This window comes from Monodelphis domestica, chromosome 2, assembly GCF_027887165.1.
Source record: "Monodelphis domestica isolate mMonDom1 chromosome 2, mMonDom1.pri, whole genome shotgun sequence".
NCBI lineage: Eukaryota > Metazoa > Chordata > Mammalia > Didelphimorphia > Didelphidae > Monodelphis > Monodelphis domestica.
Genome location: NC_077228.1, coordinates 212,251,106 through 212,272,634, shown reverse-complemented (window position 1 = coordinate 212,272,634; position 21,529 = coordinate 212,251,106). Strand labels below are relative to the sequence as shown.

Below are 21,529 nucleotides of genomic sequence, written 5' to 3'. Positions count from 1 at the left end.
ACAACCCAATGCTGGAAAAAAGTGAGTGGATAATTAGCTGGTGGTCTAAGGACTATCACTCTCAGATATCTGTCCCTTTATCTTCTCTTTGTTTGCCTGCCTCAACATTTTCTCTTCTTTTGGGGAGAAATAGGGGTTGAGAAAAGAAAAGAGCTGTGCATCTATGTCCCCCAGTAAAGAACTTGCATTCTACTAGCTCTACACCAACTGAGGGTCCCTGTGCCTGGCACCATTATCCTCATACCCTTCTAACATAGCAGATGGCATCTCAGCTCCCACAAGACTTTGTTTTCTGAGTTCCAAGCCCTGGGCACCCCCGTGTGTCAGCAAATGTCTGATTATGAGAAATACTATAGTTGAGCACAGAGTATTACTCCCTAGAGGGCTCAACCAAGAAGGATTTGATGGTGATGGGTAGGGTACCCCTTTGACAATTTTCTTACCTTTCCCCCCCAAAAAAACGGGTACTTTTCTTTCCTTCCTTCCTTCCTTCCTTCCTTCCTTCCTTCCTTCCTTCCTGACAGGTTAACAAAACAATCAGTGTCCCACCTATGACCTCCTACTGCTCTCAGTTGGTATCTTTAGCACAAGGAGACAGGCAGAAAAGCAGTGGAAAGGAAAGAACAGAAAAGAAGACAGGAAAGAATTGGGAGTTGGTGAGAAGTGGGGAGATAAAAGAACTAAAAGTGGGAAGAGAAGGGACAGGATCAAATGAGAATAGGAACAAAAGAAAGGAGGAGCCCTCAGCATCTGCCTATCCATTCCTAGTTATTCAACAAACCTTTCTTAAGCCCTTTCTATCTAAGAGACCTAGGGGTGGCGCCATAATACATGGAGTGTCAATCTTGAAGTCAGGCATACTCATCTTCCTAAATTCCAATCTGGCCCCACACTTTACAGCTGTGTGACCTTGGGCAAGTCACTTAACCCTGTTTGTCTCAGTTTCTTCCTCTGTTAAATGAACTGGAAAAGGAAATGCCAAACCACTCAAGTCACAGAGTCAGATAGGAATGAAATAACTGAATAATAATAACAAATCCAACAGACACAGTGCTAGGAGGTGTTTACTTGGACTGAGTACTGATATCTTTGTCTCCCTGCCATGATGGATCTTATAGTCTAGTGGAAGGAGGGAAGATATAGACATGGACTCTAGACCTTGATGATCCTCTTTTCTTCCCCTGGAGTTAGGCAGGACCACACCATTGTGGACACAGTGCTGATGGCGCCACGGTCAGCCAAGTTGCCTCTGCTGAAGCTTACTGAGAAGCAAGTATCCCAGGGGGCATTCCATGAGCTCAAGGTGGCCCCTGGCTACTACACCCTCACCTCCGATCAGGGTAGGTGGCACTGCCCATCCAGCCATGCGAGGGCTGTACTCTGCCCTCTGACTTGGGTGTAATGAAAGGAACATTGGACCAGCAATTCAAAGGCACTGAACTCAAATACTGACTCTGTACCTTCTAGCTGTTGTATTTAAACTCTTGAGGCTGGTTCCCTCATCTACAAAATCAAGGGGATGGAATGGATGATCTCAAAAACAACTAGATGGAGCAGTGCATAAGAGGGTTGGTCTTGGAGTCAGGATGACCTGAGTTCAAATTTGACCTTAGCCTTAGACACTTAATAGCTTTGTGACCTTGGGCAAATCACATAGCCTCTATCGGCTTCAGTTACCCCACTGTAAAATGGGAAGAATAATAGCACTCGCCTCCCCATTCCACCCCCATTGTCATGAGGATAAATGAAATAATTCAGAGTGTTCCAAAAGTCTCAGTGGGAAGTGGAATCCAAGGAGGGGAAATTATATTTGTAAAGCACTTTAAAAATACTATATAAATGTTGACTATTATTTTATCATCAGTCCTGCTCTGCTCTAAATCCCATAATGATTTTCTTCATCTTCCTTTTTACACTTTGTTCCTCTGATCCAATGTGTCTTCCCCTTGCCCTACTTTCTCCATCAGATGCCCGGGGCATGGTGGAGTTCCAAGAAGGAGTAGAGCTGGTAGATGTCCGGGTCCCTCTTTTCATCCGTCCAGATAATGATGACGATGAGCACCTGGTGGTAGAGGCCATTGATGTACCCATGGGCACTGCCACCATTGGACGTCGTCTGGTCAACATAACCATCATTAAGGAACAAGGTTAGAATTGACATTCAGGATGGAATAGAACATGGTGGCAGGACAGGGGTGGGATGGCATAGGGAATATTTTTTCCACTTCACATGGGCATGAGTTCTTCGGATGCTACTGGCACATTGCCAAGATGCCAAGTCTGCTGCTTCTCCTTTCTAACAAAGTTCTTTCTTTCTTGTTTTGTTTTGTTTTGTTTAAACCCTTACTTTCTATTTTAGTTATATTCTAAAACAGAAAGGTGAGGAGTAGCGAACAGGGTTAAGTGACCTGCCCAGGGTCACACAGCTAGGAATTGTCTAAGGCCAGATTTGCACCTAGGTTCTCTCTATTCCAGGCCTGGCTCACTTACCACCTGGCTGCCCCCATGATAAATTTCAATCTTGCCTCTAACCGCCTGTCCTGGGCAACTCTCGTCTTCTCTGAATCTCTGTTTCCTCATCTATAGTATCTGCTTCATAGGGTTCTTATAAAAATTAAATGAGAAAGTATATGAATTGCTTTGCACTTCTGAATGCATGACATAAATGTTAATTGATATAGTAGAGAGAAAGTTGTCCTCAATACCCAGGAAGGACCTGAATTCAAGTCCTCATCTCTGATATATACAATCTATGTGACCCTGGGCAAGTTACTTAACCTCCCTGGGTTCAAATCCAGCCTCAGACATTTCCTAGCTGCATGACCCTGGGGAAGTCACTTAATCCCATCTGCCTAGCCTGTGCCCATCTGTTTTGGAATATTACTAAGACAGAAAGTAAGTGTTTAAAAACAAATGTTACTTAACCTCTGAATTCTCTAGGCATCTCGCAGAGAAGGGTGCCAACCTGCATTGATAAAGGCAGTTTCCTTATCTGGGAGTTTGCTATAGCATTATGAAATCATAAGTCCAGGCTCAAGATCTTTTGTGTTGTCTTTACTTTTATTCATTTGGATGAGAACAATGAAGGTGTTGTCTCTGCTGCCCATAAGGTTTCAGGAGAGATGTTAGGACATACAAATGAGAGGGTTCCTCCTATGACTCAAGGAGGGGAAAAACGAAGGTTGAAATCTCACTCCATACCATCTGCCATGATTTCTTGCAGCCAGTGGGATAGTGTCATTTGATCAACCAGAGTATTCCTTCAACCACGTGGACCAGGTAGCCCGGATTCCTGTAGTCAGGCGCATCATAGACAATGGCAAGTCTCAAGTCTCCTACCGTACACAAGAAAACACAGCCTACCCCAACCGGGTAAGAGTTTTCTTACAACAGGCGCTATTCAAAAGACACTTGGGGGTGAAGAGGGAATGAGTGCAGCTAGGGACACAGCGGTTAAAGTGCCAGACTTGAAGAAGTGAGGTCCTGGGTTCAAATATGAGCTCAGATACTTCTTAGCTGTGTGGCCCTGGACAAGTCACTTCATCTCAATTGTCTTGCCCTTGCCACTTTTCTGTCTTTGATTTAATACTAAGACAGTAGGTAAAGGCATTTAAAAAAAAAAAGACAGTGGGACATTTGCCTGGAGGAGGCAATATGATGCCCCATTTCCTCTGTGTGTGTGTGTGAGAGAGAGAGACAGAGAGACAGAGAGACAGAAAGAGAGAGAGAGAGGGAGGGAGAGAGAGAGACACACACAGAGAGAGGGAGGGAGGGAGGGAGGAGGGAGGGAGGGAGAAAGAGAAGGGAAGAGAAAGAGAGAGAGACAGAGAGGAAGAGAGAGAAGGAGAGAGAGGGGGACACAGAGGGAGGCAGAGGGAGAGGGGGGAGGAAAGGGGAGGGGAAAGAGAGAGAGTGAGCCTGTATATGGGAAGGGGGTAGGTTGGAAAGGAGTAATGGCTTGGGTCTTTGAGAATTTTCACTAATGATTTTGTCTCTTTTGAGGATATATCCAAATGGCTTTGGGTAACTAATCCTCACCTCTACTTTTATCTCCCTGGCCTCTTTCTGGTACCAAAACCTCCCCAAGAAATATCAGAAATGGCACACAGAGTCAGATATATGATCCATTCACTGCTCGGATAGTTACTAATTCCATGACATTGGGTAAGTCACTGAGCACTGCCCGGACCATATATCTGACTCTATGTGCCATTTCTGATATTTCTTAGCTACACTTTGGCCTTACAATTACTTGATTAATCATGTCTGATTCTCTGTGACCCCATTTTGGGGTTTTCTTGGCAAAGATGCTAGAGTGGTTGGCCATTTCCTTCTCCAGCTCATTTGACAGATGAGGAAACTGAGGCCAACAGACTGAAGAGATTTGCTCAGGGTCACACAGTTAGTAAGAGTCTGAGGCCAGATATGAACTTGGGTCCTCCTGACTCCACACTTGGCATTCTACCCCACTGCAGTAATAAGGCTGTTAATAATAAAACAAAGGGCCAAGAAGCAGTCCAGGTCTATGTGGGCCATGACTGGCCCTAACACAATTCTATGAATAATGTAACCATGGAAAAATACTTAATAAATAAATAAACAAATCAATCAATCAAATACCAATTTAAGATAGTCTCTGTAGCCAAAGGAGATCTTACCATAGAACCACCAGTAAGGAACAAGGTTAGAATTGACATCTAGGATGGAGTCAAGCACCTTGTCAAGATGGAAGAGGAGAGGACTATGTCTGTCTGTGACTGCCACTGGGTCTGTGGCTATACGTCTGGGTGTGACTGGATGGGGGCGGCCTTGTTAGCTTCCCTCTGTGCATCTAATTCTACTCTTCCCCAGGACTACATCCCTATGGAAGGGGACCTGCTCTTCCAGCCGGGAGAGACGAGGAAGGAGATACAGGTGAAGTTGTTGGATCTACAGGAAGTGGACGCTCTCCTTTCAGGCCATCAGTCTCGACGCTTCCACATCCACCTAACCAACCCCAAGTATGGCGCACGGTTGGGGGATCCACACTCTGCTACGATCCTCATCGGTAATTGATGTGATGGAGGGACATGGGGTGGTTCTGGGGAACACCCTACCTGGATGTAGGAATAATTTGGGGACTCTGTCTCCCGAATTCCCATGAATAATCTGTGAAATGCCATCATTGGGTCCCCTCTTTAAAAATTTCTGAAAGGCATTGAACACAGAAAGAGAAACATTGTGGAAAGATCCAATGTAATAGACTCTGGTACTAATAGCAATGCAGGACAATCCAGAGGAACTTGTGAAAAAGAATGAAAATTTAAAAATTAAAATTAAAAAAAAAAAAAGAATGCTATCCACATCTAGGGAAAGAACTGTGGGAATAGAAATGCAGAAGAAAACATATGATTTATCACTTGTTTATATGAGTTTATGACTTAGGGTTTTGGTTTGAAAAGATTATTACAAAAATGAATAGTATGGAAATAGGTATCAAGTGATAACACTTGTACAACCCGGTGGAATTGCTTATGAGCTCTGGGAGAGGGGAAGAGAGGGGAAGAGGGGAGGGAGAGAACATGAATCGTGTAACCATGGAAAAATAGAGCTAAAAAAAACAAATTCTGGAAGGAGCAACACATTAAACTTGAATACCTTGATGGCCTATGGCTCAGGGGATTTCAGGATTTAGAGAAAGGTGGAGAAATATTGTCCTGAGTAACAAGAGGGAAAACAACCAGAACTGTGGAACAAAAGAGCTAAAAACAAATGTTGCTTGTTCCCAAGTTTTGCTGAGGGCCATCTTGAAACTTTAGGAGCCCTGCAGGTGGGTAGGAATCCTGAGACCCCGCTGGGCATGGTCATGCCCTGGAAGCTTTCCTCAGAGCCTCCCCTTTTTGAAGCATGAGATTCTAAGGCTCAGCCAGCCCCTGTGCACTTCAGGGAGATCAGGCCCAAGTTGCTCCTTAGGGTCATCTATTGAGTAGCTGGTTCCCTCTAGTGGCACAAAATTGACCAGGAACTGTGTGTGCTTAAACGAGGATGTCTTTCTCTTCCCATTCACTACAGAAAGTCAGGATAAGGAGTTATTTGGCCAGTCGTCATTATATTCTACTCGGAGTGATCCAAGTGCCCCTCAGAACCCCAATGCCAAGGCCGTTGGTTCCAGGAGGATCCATTTCAATTGGCTACCACCTCCTGGCAAGCCATCTGGGTACAAGGTAAGGGGACGGACTAGAGGAAGAGTGGGTTTAAGGAATCAGGTTTTCCATACCAGTGGAAGAATTCAGAGGGGAACTCCTACATAGAGTGGGAACATGCTTGGGCAGGAATAACCAGTCCAGAGCTGTGAATAGCTGTTCTTAGATCTGTACTCCTAGGTAATCAGCCCACCTTTTATCTTCAGTATTTATACAACAGGGCAGATGGTGTAGTGACTACAGCACTGAGCTGGCAATCAGACAGATTCATCTTTATGAATTTAAACCCAGCCTCAGATATTTCCTAGCTGTGTGACCGTGGGCAAGTCACGGTCCCTTAACCCTATTCACCTCAGTTTCCTCATCTGTCAAATGAGCTGGAGAAGGAAGTAGCAAACCATTTCAGAATCTCTGCCAAGAAAACCCCAAATGGGGTCACAAAGAGTTAAACACGCCTGAAACAAGTCAGCAACCTTTATCCAAGATCACACCCAGAGGTGGCTGAGAGGCTGACATCTGGTCTCTCTCAGGTTCAGTTTCTTCATCTGCCAAACAAAAACACTTTCAGATAATAAAACAAGAGGCAACGTGGTATGAGTAGAGGACTGGCCTTGGTGCTAAGAAGACCTGAGTTGGAATCATGCCTTGTCAAGCACACTCTAGGAAAATCATTTAGCCTTTCAGTCCTCCCTGATAAGTCACTCAAACTGTAAATTATAGAGGGGTTGTTAATCTGCATCTATGGAAAAGATTTTTGTACACACAAAAGAGGAAATGAATGAAATCACAGTCCAAATACTCAGATTTCATTCTCCTTGACTATGACAGGTATTGGCTGTATGAACTCAGTGATATCCCTTAACCTCTTAGTATCCCAGGCAATTATCTGAAACTATGAGTTGCAGAATCAATTTACCCATCCACAAGAGCCATGTGGAGAATATTTCTTCATTGGGAGTTCCCTACCTCCTTAAAATCACAGAACCATATAAAACAAACCAAAAAAAAATGTGAAAAGCACTTTGAAAAGTAAAACGTACCCCATAGATAAATACATGGAAAGACAGTTCAATCTAAAACCAAAGGTCTTGGCTAAATCTTGGCTTTCTACATTTATTAAGTGTCCCTGGGTCAAATTATTGCTCCGTCATTTCAGTAGTGTCTGACTATTTGTGACCCCATCCGGGGTTTTCTTGGCAAAAATTGGAGAGTGGTTCACCATTTCAAACTCCTCCAGCTTATTTTACAGATGATCTATAATCCTTTGACTATTTTAACCTGCTTTCGGTTGAATCTCTGAAGTTATAACATATTGGCCCACATCTTTAAAGCCCTGACCTGTTTTCTCCTCCATTAGGATTGTGAATTCAAAAAAAGCATAGACTCTTTCTACCCCATTACTTAGCATAATAAATATTTGACTGATTGACTGATGAACTGTCCTTGGCTATGTCCTTATGTTTGGATTTTCACAAGCCACTTTGTGTGATAACCCAAGGGATGGACCTTTTCCTTTTGACACCTTTCCCTGTGGATACAGGTAAAATACTGGATACAGGGCGACTCTGAATCAGAAGCCCAGTTCCTTGACTGCAAAGTACCCTCAGTGGAGCTCACCAACCTCTACCCATACTGTGACTATGAGATGAGGGTCTGTGCCTATGGGCCAATGGGCGAGGGGCCTTATAGCACCCTAGTGTCTTGCCGAACCAATGAAGAAGGTAAGTCTTTCCCAGACCTTCTACCTCAAGGTTGTTCCTACTTTGTCTCTCTGGTCCTGAAGCTGGAAAAAGCCTCTTGTCAGGGGCAGCTAGGTGACTCGGTGGATTAAGTCAGGAAGACTCATCTTGAGTTCAAATCTGGCCCAAGGTACTTCTTAGCTCTGTGACCCTGAGCAAGTCACTTCACCCCCATTTGCCTAGTCTATCTTAAGAGTTCTATCTTAAGAGTTGTTACTAGGACAGAAAGTAAGGGTTAAAAAGAAAGTCCCTCCTATCCTTATCCCCATGGCTCATCTCCCTACTCTAGCCTCAGAGATTCCCGTTTTCCTTTCTCATTCACCACATTCTGGTGGCTCCTGATGCCTCATCCCACCACTGACTGCTTTCCCCCATCTCTCCACTCTACTCCCCACAGTCCCCAGTGAACCTGGACGCCTGGCCTTCAATGTTGTTTCCTCCACTGTCACCCAGCTCAGCTGGGCTGAGCCAGCTGAGACCAATGGGGAGATCACCGCCTATGAAGTCTGCTATGGACTGGTCAATGAGGACAACAGTAAGGGCTCTGAGACCCCTTCCTACCCTCATAAAAACCTAGGAATGGAAGATTCCACTATCCAAAACACATCTGAGCATATGCAGAGGGGACATCTCCACTGAACAGTGCCCAAGAGAGTGTAATAATAGTAGAGTTAACCTTATGCTACATGGAGGGTACACTGTTACAATTAATCCTGACCAATAATAATATAGAAATTAGGGGGTGAGAAGGTGGAATACATTCCCAGATTTTTTTTTCTTTCAAGTTTACAATACATTGGCTTTGCTTGGGCACATGACTGATAGGTACGGTGACACTAAACCACATTGACGCAGAGAAGGTTGGAATTTTATAGATCCCATCAAGGAAAAATTGAGTGTGATTGTAGAAAATCAAATGTACCCTGGATTTTGGATTTTAAGAAATCTTGTTTAATTCTATCCTCACATTCCTGATGGTCAAACAGACAGACAGATAGACAGATAGATAGATATGGATGGAGATAGACATACAGATAAATAGACTAGAAGATAGATATGGATAGAAACAGACAGATGGAGATAGATATGAATGGAGATGGATAAAGAGGGATGGATGGATGGATGGATGGATGATGAATAGATAGAAAGATGGATGAATAGATGGACATACAGATAGATACATAGATATGGATAGAGATAGATAGATAAATAGGATAGAGATGGATAAATGGATACATAGACAAAAAGATACATAGATAGGACAGGTAGATAGACAGATAGGATAGACAAATGGACAGATAGATAGATGGTTGGATAGATGGATACATGGATGATAAACAGAAAGATAGACAGCTACAAATAGACCATCAGAACAAGCATTTATTAAGTTCTTACTATGTACCTGGCATGATCCTTGGCACTGGGGGTACAAATAAAGATCAGTGGTTATTCACCTCATTGCTGTACCAGGGGAAATGGAAACCCAGAAAGCTGAGATGACTTTCTTGAGGTCACCCAGTGAGTTCATGCTGGGACTAAGACAGGATTCCATGAAGCATGATAGCTTTCTCTTTCCCTTGCCCCAGAACCCATCGGGCCCATGAAGAAAGTGCTGGTGGATACACCCAAGAAGCGGACACTGTTGATCGAAAACCTTCGAGAGTCCCAGCCCTATCGATATACAGTAAAGGCCTGCAATGGAGCAGGCTGGGGGCCAGAAAGAGAAGCCATCATCAATCTTGCCACCCAACCTAAACGGCCAATGTCCAGTGAGTATCGAGGCTAGGCGGGGAAGCCAAGAGGAAAAGAGGAACAGAAGGATAAATCCTAGCTCATTTCATCCCTTTCCCATCTCTAGTTCCCATCATCCCAGACATCCCCATCGTAGATGCCCAGGGAGGGGAAGATTATGACAGCTTCCTCATGTACAGCGATGATGTCCTACGCTCCCCTGCCAGCAGCCAGAGACCCAGCGTCTCTGACGATACAGGTATATTGAGTTTGGAAGGCAGCAGTTGGGAGGGGGAAATCCTGACTGGGAACAGCTCTGGAACAAAGGAAGGCAGGATTATTGCCGGAGAGAAGGTAGTTGGAAGGAGAGTGCCCACTTTGTTTCAGAGCCCACTCTTTATCCATCCTTTCACCCATTATGAATTGTCCTGAGACCAGAGTATCCCATCAAGCAATGGATACTGGGCTACATGTATCTGAAAATATGTAACTATATAAAATACACAATGTGGCCTCAAAGGACTGTTGGAAACATCCCAGGAACTCACTCAGTGAGAACATCTGCCTATCTCAGAATCAGCTGTAACCGAAGCAGGTAGGCAAAGCAAAAAATCACTCTGCTGAGCTGGCAGGAAAACAGGCAGTCAGTCCAGAGTTCCCTCTGGTTCCAACTGACCAAGAGACAGTTCTCTAGGCATAGAGGAAAGGGATCGGGGAGCCTCAGGACTGGTAGCACCTAGGGTTGCTGTTACTTTGGGCCTCATCCCCCTCTCCCTCATATATACCTCTTTTTCTTCCTTTATCTTTCCCACCTTCCTCTTGTCCCTTCTTTCCTCTGCCTGCCAAGTGTGGCAGAAAGAGGGTTCATTCTTGGCACTACCGCTAATTCACAGTGTGACTTCCGAATGGAATCACCTCATCCCTCAGAGTTCCATCTCCTTTGCCCACCTCCCAGATTGCTGTGAGGCTCACCGAAAAGAATGGATGCAAAAGGATTTTGAAAAATATGAACTGCTAATACCAATGTGCAATCCCACTATCGATTTTCTTTGGCCTTGTAGGAGGCCCCATAGACATCGGTTAGCTTTACGTGAAGGGATTTGAATCAAAGGAGGATGCTAACCTGTTTTAAGAAATTGGGATTCAGAGCATGCTAGATGACTCAGTGGAGTGTCAGGCCAGGAGGTCCTGTGTCTCAAGGCATTTCCTAGCTGTGTGACCTTGGACAAGTCATTTAACCCCCATTGCCTAGCCCTTACCCCTCTTCTGCCTTAGAACCAATACTCAGTAGCAATTCTAAGACAAGGTAAGGATTTGAAAGAGAGATTGGGGTTCACAATATCAAATTGCTTATCCGCTCAAGGAGTGGGACAGGGAGGGAGAGAGGAAGAGGATTTGGAACTCTTAATATTTGAAAGCAAATGCCAAAAAATGTTTTTATATTTAATTGAGAAAGAATAAAACAAGGCTTCAATAGTGAAGAGCTCTAGTTTAGGATATAAATGCCAAGTCCAAACTGTACTAATAACTAGCAGTATGACCTTGACTACATCATTTCCCCTTCCTAGACCTGTTTCTTTCATCTATAAAACAAGGATGATATTTCTAAGGCCTCTGATAGCGTCAACATTCCTGACTCTGGTCCCCGCCTGATGCCTATTTCCCACAGAAGGAAACATACTCTCAATCCTACCTGCTCTTACCTTGCCTTTTTTCAGCCACTTTGATGTTCTCATTTGCTTTCTTCTCATGACCTTTTCTCTTCCTATCAATAACTAGATGTAGAAGCCCTTCCACTTTCCTCTGAGTTTAGGTTGTTCCAGATGATGGGCAAACGGCTCAAATAGCAACAGTACAGGTGCCCCTTGTATCAAGCCAGACCTATACCCACCTCAGGGGCAGTGCCAACCTGCCACCTTCATTGTTCCCAAGGCTCCGGGTGGAAGTTCGAGCCACTGCCAGGGGAGAACCTGAATTTCCGGCAGATCACGTGGCAGCTGCCCCCAGAATTCATCCCCCGCCTGTCCAGCAGCAGCGGGCTCTCCTCTGAGGCTGAGGGGCTCATCCTGTCCCAAGATGATAGCATCCCAGGAGGCAGCCTCCCCCGAAGGGGGACACCCCACCCCCCAGCAGGTGACAGAGGAAGCCCCTGCCCTGCTGAGAGTCAGGCACACAGACTTTGGTTCCTTAAACAGCTTCTTCCCCCTCCCCCTGATACCATGCCCTGATGGTCAGGTTGGCACAGCTGGCGAGGCCCTCCCAAATACACACCAGAGGCAGGAATACACATGTCCCCTAGCAAGAGAATGAAGGCCAGAAATGTGGCTCCCAAGTGGGGCTGAATCTCAGAAAGTGCCCGGATCAGCCTAAATCCTGGAGCTCTAAAGGCAGAGGCTGGAAGTTGCTGCCTTGGAAAGCAAGCATTCCCCTGACCTTTTCAGGACCTGGAAGTGAAGGAAACCTTCCTCTGGGGGCTTCTAGGAGTGATTCTGCAGATAGGGAAAGAATGCAACCGGCACCAAGGGGTGGAATTTATGGGAAGCCCGATACAAATCAGACCCAGACCCTAGGGCATCACAGAGACCTCAAGGGCCCACCTAACAAACTGGTCATCTGAAGGGCCCTGGGGGAAAGGGGAGGTTAGGTTCCTGGCAAAGCCTTCTGGGAATCAGATTCTCTGTTTCCCACCACCCCAGCCCCTCAAAGGGAAGTAATTGAATCAGATTTAGGGGTGGGATGTGCCCTCTCCTACTAGGGCCTGGTGAAGAAAAAAACCCTAATTCCAAGTCAGATTATCCTCTGACCACCTCTGGGGTTGTGCCTCTGGGCCAGACCTCTGGCCTGCAGTTTCCTCCTCAGTAAATGAGGGGGTTGGACCAAGTGACTTCTGGCTTCTTTTCTATCTCTAGACCTTGGGGGCTATGATTCTTTTGTTTCTCTCCCATGCAGAGCACTTAATGAATGGGAGGCTGGACTTCGCTTTTCCGGGCAGTGCTAACTCACTGCACAGGATGACCACCACAACCTCTGCCTATGGCACCCACCTGAGCCCCCACCCACAACACCGGATACTAAGCACGTCCTCCACTCTCACCCAAGATTACCACTCCCTGACCCGCACAGAGCACTCGTCCACCCTGCCTAGAGACTACACTACCCTGGCAACCGTCTCTTCCTATGGTGAGGACCCTTGATGGAGGTGGGGGAGGCCTTCTTGTGGCTGGGCCTCGTTATCCATTTTTCAGGTGGCCCTTGTTCTTGGGCCTCCCAGGTCTTCTGTTAGTCCTGTCTTTCTAGATTTCCACAGGTTGGATCCAACAGCCCGATGCTGCCCCAACCTCTCTCTCTCCTTTTTATCCATCCTAGGCCTCCCTCCCATTCAGGAAGATGGAGGGAGCAGGTATCCTGGGGCCCAGGTAACTGAGTCCAAGGACCCAGTACAGGTGAAGGGTTTCCACTCCTACAGAGGCTTTCAGGACTCTGTAATCCTGGCCAGACCAGCAACACACACCTGGGGCCCAGGTAGAGCCCGTGATGGTCTGTTCCATGTGGCCCTGGCCTCCCTGCTCTCATCTACACATCTGCTTGTCCTCATTATCTTCATGATTATCATTGGCAGATGCCACGCTGGGCTGCTAACTCTTCACCTCACCATCTGTGCTGATATTCTAACGACACTCCAATACTTCTTTCCTGGGCTGGAGGAAGATGCTTCTAAATAGAGAAGGGGGAGGGAAGAAGGCTAGTGACTGTTTCTCTGTGGAAAAGTTGATTAGAGGGAGGCAGCTGGTGAATGGGGTCCAAGCAAATACCAATTCCTTTGGAAGGCATGCCATTGGTCGAATGAGCCACCCTGGCCCAGTTGCTAGTGCAGGATCTAGTTAACCCTTTCAGGATCCTTACCCACCATGGCAGGAGGAAGGGGCACAAGGCCTTCCCTCAGAAGCCAATTCCAAACTTATTCTCTTCACCAGTCATTCTATGATTCTCTTCCCCCCTCTCCAGAATCCCGTCTGCCCTCTGGAGTGCCCGACACCCCCACACGCTTGGTATTCTCAGCCCTGGGACCCACATCCTTGAAAGTGAGCTGGCAGGAGCCACAATGTGATCGAGCCCTGCAAGGCTACAGCATGGAGTACCAGCTGATGAGTGGAGGTGAGGGGCATCCTCACAGGGACTGAACACTCCTAGAGCTACCAAGCAGGATGGGCAGATTTTCACGCCAGGCCTTCAGGATAGCTTCTTGGGCTGATCTATAGGGTGGGGTTGGGGGGGTTGAGTGGCTTCTACTCCTGGTCAATTTGGGCCATAAGTGACTAAGCAGTGACCTTCTGGAGAATTCCTCAAGTTCAAAGGGGGCTAGAGGGTGAGGGAAAAAATGAAAGCTATCAATACTTGGTAGTGAAATTCTAGCCTCTGGAAGTGTTTGCTCTGGAAAACCTAGGCTGGAATGCTACAAGGATTCCTGAATTCCTGAACGGGCTATTGAGATTCAGTAATTCCTTAAAAGAATGGAATGTATACCAAAAGGTAGAGATCAGTTCATTGTTATTTCCCAATCGGCTTTAATGAAGAAAAAAAGGGGAAAAAAAAGATGCTTTAATGAAATTAGTCAAGACACCCTTTGAACACCAGGGTGCCCCAGAGATAAGAACGTGGGAAGAATTAAGTGAATTCTTCATTTGCAAATCAGAAAAAGGTCTTTTAATATTCCCCAAATCATCCCTCCTGGGCCCAACCTTGAGCTCTTTAGTGTCCTCCTTCCTCCTTTGCAGTCTTTTCCTTTTCTTGTTTTGTATTTCAAAGGCCCTCACAGGGTCCAGCTCCATCCCACCCCAGTAATTTCAACACACCAGCCAATAGATAGAAATCTGGTCCCAGGAGGGCCTTGGGTGCCATCTTTGAGACAGCATGTCACAAAGTGAACAGGAGAAAACATTCCACTGCTTGGCCTTGGCCCCCAAAGTATGGTAGTGACCTAACTGCCCCTTGTTCATTCTGGCCCCAAGGTGAGCTAAAAAGGCTACACATTCACGACCCTCACCAGACTTCTGTAGTGGTGGAAGACCTCCTTCCTAATCACTCCTATATCTTCCGAGTCCGGGCACAGAGCCAGGAAGGCTGGGGTCCAGAGCGTGAGGGTGTCATCACCATCGAGTCCCAGGTGCACCCTCAAAGCCCACACAGTCCTCTGCCAGGTGAGACCAATCCCTCCCCAATTTTTGCTTGGGTAGCTAAACATAATGGGAGAGGGGCTCCCCTCATTTCCACACTACCCTACCTCCTTTCTTAAAACTTAAGCACAGTATCTGGCACATATTTCCTGATGAATCTCACCCCCATCCCACTATTTCCTCAGGTTCGACCTTCACTCTGAGCACTCCCAGTGCCCCAGGCCCCTTGGTATTCACAGCCCTGAGTCCAGACTCTCTGCAGATGAGCTGGGAGCGACCCCGCCGGCCCAATGGGGACATTCTGGGTTACCTGGTGACCTGTGAGATGGCCCAAGGAGGTAGCCGCCCGTGGCCCAGGGGGCCCGATCCTTGGGGCCCTCAGTCTATGAGAAAAAAGAGAGGGACCCTAGGACGTGGGAATGGGGTTGGGAAAGTTAGAGAGGAGACACCTGCACCATGAAGGAGGTCCTGACTGCGCTCTTGACCCCTATCTCCCTTCAGGTCCGTCCACTACCTTCCAGGTAGAAGGTGACAGCCTGGAGAACCGGCTGACGGTGCCAGGTCTGAGTGAGAACATTCCTTACAAATTTAAGGTTCAGGCCAAGACAACACAGGGCTTTGGGCCAGAGCGTGAGGGCATCATCACCATCGAGTCCCAAGACGGAGGTAGGACAAGGGCGCTCCAGTTTTGCCTTTCTCTTCTCTCTGTGGAGTCCTGACCTCCTCACATCCCCGTGATGTCCCTGTCCCAGGTCCCTTTCCGAAGCTGGGCGGACGCCTGGGCCTTCAGCAGGAGCCGGCCCAGCACCAGTTTCCTAGAGAGTACAGCAGCATCACCACAACCCACTCCAGCATCACCAAACCCTTCTTAGCAGGTGAGCCGGGGGGAAGCCTGCAACAGCGCAGGGATGAAGGGAGCCCCAGCTCCAGAGAGCCTCCTCTAACAGACCCATCATGCTTATCCCCTGCAGATGGGCTGGCCTTGGAGACCCAGCACCTCGAAGCTGGGGGCTCCCTCACTCGGCGGCACGTGACCCAGGAATTTGTGAGTCGGACCCTGTCGTCGAGCTCTAGCGGAACCTTGACCAAGCAGGTGGAACGCCAGTTCTTCCAGACCTGAGCCCCTGGCGCCAGCTCAGACCAGCCCACCTTCCCCAACCACCTTTTTTCTTCCCCTAATTCAGTGTCTGTTGCTTCCTGGAAGGGGTGAGGGAATCCTCCCTCTGGGCCAGCCCATCGTGCCCCAGGGAGTGCAGACTCCTTGGGGGCTGGGGAGGGGAGGAGAATGAGCTAGTCATGCTATGCCAGGGGCCCGGCCTGTCCTCTAGCTGTAACCAAAGAGCTGGGGCAGGTCAGAGCATGCAGGAGGCCGCTCTTCTTTGTCTTGCCACTTAATAAATGTTTTTGCAACAACTGGCTCTTCCATCTTCATGCGTCCGGGCCCCCTGGGAGCAAAGGGGCCTCTCCTGTCCCTGAAGCTGCTTTCCTAACACACAACACTCAAAAGCTGCCACAACCTATTTGTGATTTAATGGCTTATACAGACGGCTTCCCCTGGCCACCGGCCGCCGCCATCCAAGGGAGCCTCAAGCACGAGGTGTCCAGCGAGTTCTCTCCACCATGACCTTTCACAAAGGCTGTACCTTGGCCCCATCGGCTGCTTTGGAGAGGTAGAAGGTGGCGGTCCCTTTGTAGTGTTCCTGTGGAAGAGAAGGGGCCTGAGCACAAGGCCCAGGGCCCCCTTGTCCCCGTGCCTCGGGATGGGGACTACTCACCTGAATGTGCTGCATGGTTCTGCTCGCCGCCTCTGCCTCCAGGAGGGTCACCGTACAGCCGCCGAAGCCGCCTCCAGTCATCCGACTGCCATAAACCCCAGGTACCGAGAGGGCCAGCGTCACCAACTGATTCAGCTCTGGGCAGCTCACCTCAAAGTCATCCCTGGACAAGGCACACGGTTCTGTGAGGTGTGGGGCAGCGGCCACAGGAGCCCAGGCTCGGGGAGCCCCCAGGCCTACCTAAGGGAGTTGTGGCTTTCTACCATGAGCTGCCCAAAGGCTTTGTAGTTACTAGAACTCAGAGCAGCTGCCGCCTCGGATGTGCGCCGGATCTCATTCACAACATGCCGGGCCCTTCGGTATTCCTCCTTGGTCAGCAGCTCCTTCCCAGCTAAGAAGAAACTGTTATCAGCAATGACATGCTAAGGGGAAGGCTGGGTACCCTGAGGGAGAAGAGTGTGGTCACAGAATAAAAAAGATAACCCAGCCTATGGCGGAGTGTTATCAGTCTGGAAGGTCTAAGAATTACCTTTTTTAAAATAAACCCCTGTCTTCTTTTGGAATCAGGACCTTGTATTGGTTCCAGAGCAGAAGAAGAGCAAGGGCTAGGCAATGGGGGTCAAGTGACTTGCCCGGGGTCACCCAGATGGGAAGTGTCTGAGGCCAGATTTAAGCTAGGACTCTAAGCCTAGAGAATTGCCTTTTTTTGATAGTAAGAGACAGTCAGGCAGGAGATAAACTGAAGATTGCTAGATAGTCCCTCTCCTTCCCTCCCTCCCTCTCTCCCACCCCTCCCATATCTATCTCTCCCCTTCCTCTAGCTCCCTCTCTTACACACACAATGTCCGGAGTGCTACTTATTGCCCCACTCATTTCCAAGACAGTATTCACCAGTCCCTTACCCTCTAGACTCTTCATGTCTAACTCCCGCAAGCTCTTCTTGCCCAGTGCCTTGGCGGCTGCTTCACACTGACGTCGCCGGACAGGGTACTCCGTGGAACCCAGTGAGTGTCGGACGTTGGAGTTGGTAATGAGCACAGCTAACCCTGGGTCTGACAGGGGCACAAGGCACGTCTCTAGGTTCCTGGGGAGAGAGAAGAACAAGGGTCCTCATCTCATGCCATTTAATGGGTGCCATCCACCCCCAGAGGCCCAGGAAGGAAAAGCCACCCTTATGATGCCCTTTCTGGGCTGGGTGAGAACACCAGCATGAGAAGGAGCAAGGAGACCAGGAATAGAGCAGAGAAGAGGAACAAAGTCCCTGACCTGCAATCAATGAGCAGTGCGTGGCCATTCTGCCCAAATAGTGCGATGATCTGGTCCATGATGCCACAGGGCACCCCTGCAAAGCTGTTCTCTGCCCGCTGACACACCTGGGCACGCACGGTTGCTGACCCTGAGTCTATGGTACATAGGGGGGGTGTAGTGGGAGGACTGGGGCAAGGAAGGAGGTTGCCCTTGGGGCCCTGTTTAGTGTTGGGCCAAGGTGGAAGGGTAGTGTAAAGGGTATAAGGGGAAGAGTTAGCCCCAAGGGGGTGGGGGCAAGGAAGGATTCCCAACCCAGAGCAGGGAGGATGGGGCCTGGACAAGTTACCTGGGCAAAGCTGCTGCAAGAAGGTATAAGTTGCCACTTCCAGGGACGCAGAACTGGACAGTCCACCCCCCAGAGGCACTGAGTTGGCCACCACTACATTGAAGCCTGGGATGGAACCAGTGGCTAGGAAAAAAATTAGGGAGCAGAGAAATGAGGTCCTGGGTCAAAGAGGTCAAAGGTGAGACCTACTTAAGTAGTAGTAGTGGCTGGCCTGTAAAAGGTCTGCTGTGGTCTACATCCCTAGAGATTAGAGGGACCTGGTATCTGGGAAGGTTGCCCCCACCCTGCCAAGATATCAATTCCTCCCAATCAATCATCTTATCCAGAACTTCCTGGAGAATATGGAAGTTGTCCAGGGGAACTCCTCTCCTCCTTCCTCCCAACCACATACCTGGATAATATTTTATCACCCCCTTTATATAGTTGGCCCAACATGGCATCCCAGGTTCCAAAGGCTGCTCTGCAGTGGGCACTGGGAACTCTACCCGCCTTGGCTCATCAGCATGCTCTGAGGTTGTTACAAGACAGATGAGGCCATCTGACCGTGGAATTCCTACTAGCACTGTTACCAGCTCCAGAGCCTGATGACAAAGGAAGAATATAAAGGTCTTACCCTGAGGTATCCATCAGGACCTTCTCCAACACATAAAAATGAGAAGAGGCAAGGACAGACAATCTCCAGAGGCCAGGCCTTGGGACTCCCCTTCCCTCCCAACTATTCTAGGTTCCCTGGACTCTGAAATGGGAGCCGATCTCTATAGCTACCTGGGTAGTGGGGGGGTCCCAGAAAAACTGTTAGCACAAACTGGCAGTGGGGGCTCTAACACCTCCCCACCCCCCTCCCCCATGGTCTTCAGGGATGAGGCCAACTACTACAATAAACACAGGTCTGGACTCTGCCCCATGAAGCTCCCAGCACCAAGTAGAGGAGAAGAGGTCACAGAGAGAACACAGCAGCAAAGGGGCCCAGAATTCTTAAATGGGAAAAGTAATCAAGAGATGGACTCTCTAACCCTGAACCTCCCCACCTACCTATTTAAACAGCAATGAGATAGCAGAATGACCTTGGATTGCAGAGATTTCCTAGGTTGTGCCATAACTACATCTGGGACTCAGATAAAAGTGAGGAAACATATATACTAGAAGCTCTCTCTGGTCCCTTTCAAACTTAATTTTTTTTTTACCTGTCCTTATTCAGGTAAGAGACAGAAGCCCCCAGAAAGGTTCTCTCAAGTCCCTTTGGGCTTTCAATTTTCATAGTTATAGAATAAACTATAACTATAGTAGTACATCTAGGGCGTCCGCCCAGCGGCAGAGGGGGTTTCACCCTACCCTCTCCGAAATGAGCCGCGGGATTTTGAAAACTGCTACCGGTTAAGACCTTGAGCAGGCAACCCAGTGGAATGCACCCGGGGCAGCCACGAACACCCTTTCTCCCAGCAGATTTCTATTTCCCCAGCGACTCTTCCTTCTTCCTTCCCACTAACAAGGGGAAAAGCCAAGACCGTAAACCCGCTCTACTACTTGCCCATCTGGCTTTCACCCTGCAACTCCAGGATGTAGGAGAAATTCACTCCTGCCACGCACAAGGAGCAAGAGTTCCCTTGCACGAAGAGTGCACGCATTCCCTCGCACGATGAACTCATTCCTTCGTACAAGGAGCAAGTGTTGCCCAGCGAAGGAGGGCTCTCCCTCGCACGAGGAGCGTTTTCCCTTGCTACAGTAAAACGGACGCGTCAGTTTCCCTTAAAAATCTTTAAGCGAGGGGCGGGGAGGTCTGTGAAGTTCTACCCTCCCAGCCCCGGGCTTCGGGTCCCTTACCATAGGCAGCACCAGGCCCTCGTTGTAGTCCGTGTGCTCCCCGATTAGGTTGACTCGGCCGGGCGCAGACACAGCCACTGTGGGATCGGACCCGAACTCCTTCTGGAAGACATTCCGAGCCTCCTTCAACAGCTCATCGATTTCTGGTACCCGGGAAGCAGACATAGCGCTTGCCGTCCGCCCTCCGCCAAGATCTAGAGTGAGGGTAGAGCCAAGGCCTCCCTAATCGTGCCAGTATATGCTGCGGGGCGGAGCTTCAAGTTGGCCGGTCTCAATCCAGCACGAGCCGGCCCAGCTCCGGACGTGTCAACCCCTCCGGAAATGTTCCAACGTCCGAACACTTCCAATATTGCACCAGGCAGGCGCCTCACGCTCCTCCCTCTAATCGAATTCCGCTTTGAGTCTCCCAGGGGGGCATCGGGCGGACGTGCGTGCGGTCGTGTGCGTGCATGCGCGCGTGGAACTGGGCTGCAGCGAAGCAGGATGGGCTCCTGCCATCGTAGCTTATATCTAGAACTAGAAGGGACCGTCTAGTCCAATTCCTTCACTTTACAGAGGAAGAAACTGAAGCCCAGAGAAGTTAAAGCCCGGAGCTTGCCGCCGAGGCTGCCTTTGCTAACGTTGGATGGCGGCGGAGGCGGGATTGTCTAGCGTCCTCTGCCGGGAGGTGGCTGGGTAAAGAAGCCAGCGACGGGCTGCATGAGTGAGAGGGAACTGATGCTGGACTCCCCGAAAGAAAGGCAGGAGAGTGGGCTTTGCTTCCCCGGGGACGTGCAAAATGCCCTTAACGAATAAAATCAATACAGTTAAAGATACGAAGGACAGTTGTCAATAGAGATGGGAGGCATCTCTAATAAGAGTCTGGATAGCCCTAATATACAGTGTTCCAAAAGCCTTCCCATATAATAAGTATATAAGATTCACTGTATGTCCGTTATATACAGAGGATCCCAAAAGCCTTCCTATACACTAACACAAATATAAAAGGTATGCTATCAGGAATAGGCTGTCCTAAAAGTCTCAGTGCAATTTTAAGCTTAAAACTTTATTTTTTAAAAATTAAAACTGTATATTAACACAAGTATAAAAGATGCAGTGCATAACAAAAGATGTGCTGCAAATCCCTAATATACAGGGTGGCCCAAAATGCTTAGTGCAATTTTAAACTCAAAGCTGCACTAAGACTTTTGGAATATTGTGTTTATATATGTATATGTATATATATGCATACATGTGTATATCTACATGTATCTATAAATATAAACACATACAGGTGTTTATATATAGATATATTGTTTTTATGAGTTATAGAAACTATATAGAAATATACAAGATAAATAGGAACAATATAGATAAAAATAGATATAGGTAACTGTATATAGGATCATACATTCCCATAAGTATGTATGGGAACTATATATAGGATATATTTAAGAATACAAAATCTCTCTATATGTGATATATTATTAACTATTATCAATATTAAATACAAAAACCAAGAGGGTCCCAGCCT

General features: G+C 48.0%; 2 protein-coding genes across 7 annotated transcripts in view; one reads left to right on the top strand and one right to left on the bottom strand.

The window, feature by feature from the left end:
• Nucleotides 1–16,239, top strand: part of ITGB4 (integrin subunit beta 4) — a 50,845-nt gene extending 34,606 nt beyond the window's left edge. For 2 of the 6 annotated variants that reach the window (XM_007482639.2, XM_007482640.2), the window contains exons 23-41: nt 1–21; nt 1,192–1,340; nt 1,968–2,147; nt 3,224–3,372; nt 4,852–5,047; nt 6,052–6,203; nt 7,723–7,903; nt 8,319–8,456; nt 9,508–9,690; nt 9,780–9,911; nt 11,585–11,785; nt 12,602–12,832; nt 13,019–13,174; nt 13,658–13,807; nt 14,662–14,850; nt 15,012–15,164; nt 15,328–15,492; nt 15,579–15,701; nt 15,798–16,239. The exon at nt 1–21 is cut by the window's left edge and continues 3 nt beyond it. In XM_007482639.2, the coding sequence (XP_007482701.2) occupies nt 1–21; nt 1,192–1,340; nt 1,968–2,147; nt 3,224–3,372; nt 4,852–5,047; nt 6,052–6,203; nt 7,723–7,903; nt 8,319–8,456; nt 9,508–9,690; nt 9,780–9,911; nt 11,585–11,785; nt 12,602–12,832; nt 13,019–13,174; nt 13,658–13,807; nt 14,662–14,850; nt 15,012–15,164; nt 15,328–15,492; nt 15,579–15,701; nt 15,798–15,946 (2,998 nt within the window). In that variant the 3' untranslated portion in view covers nt 15,947–16,239. The remainder of the gene's footprint in view (nt 22–1,191; nt 1,341–1,967; nt 2,148–3,223; nt 3,373–4,851; nt 5,048–6,051; nt 6,204–7,722; nt 7,904–8,318; nt 8,457–9,507; nt 9,691–9,779; nt 9,912–11,584; nt 11,786–12,601; nt 12,833–13,018; nt 13,175–13,657; nt 13,808–14,661; nt 14,851–15,011; nt 15,165–15,327; nt 15,493–15,578; nt 15,702–15,797) is intronic. The other 4 variants (XM_056817133.1, XM_056817132.1, XM_056817130.1 and 1 more) reach the window with 3 other exon arrangements.
• Nucleotides 16,240–16,334: 95 nt separating this feature from the next.
• GALK1 (galactokinase 1) lies at nt 16,335–20,652 on the bottom strand. The gene is made up of 8 exons (XM_001377548.4): nt 20,017–20,652; nt 18,587–18,776; nt 18,196–18,318; nt 17,868–18,003; nt 17,504–17,685; nt 16,842–16,992; nt 16,602–16,764; nt 16,335–16,526 (listed from the first exon to the last, which is right to left on the bottom strand). The coding sequence occupies exons 1-8, from the start codon at nt 20,179–20,181 to the stop codon at nt 16,455–16,457; spliced, it is 1,182 nt and encodes a 393-aa protein (XP_001377585.1). The 5' UTR covers nt 20,182–20,652; the 3' UTR covers nt 16,335–16,454.
• Nucleotides 20,653–21,529: the final 877 nt, after the last annotated feature.

Excerpts from the sequence above, each read along its gene's own strand:
- GALK1 (XM_001377548.4), bottom strand. The coding sequence starts at position 20,181 with ATGTCTGCTTCCCGGGTACCAGAAATCGATGAGCTGTTGAAGGAGGCT. Across the intron at positions 18,777-20,016 it reads AGGGCCTGGTGCTGCCTATG|GCTCTGGAGCTGGTAACAGT; the intron begins GTAAGGGACCCG and ends CTTTGTCATCAG. Across the intron at positions 16,527-16,601 it reads GAACCATGCAGCACATTCAG|GAACACTACAAAGGGACCGC; the intron begins GTGAGTAGTCCC and ends TCTCTTCCACAG.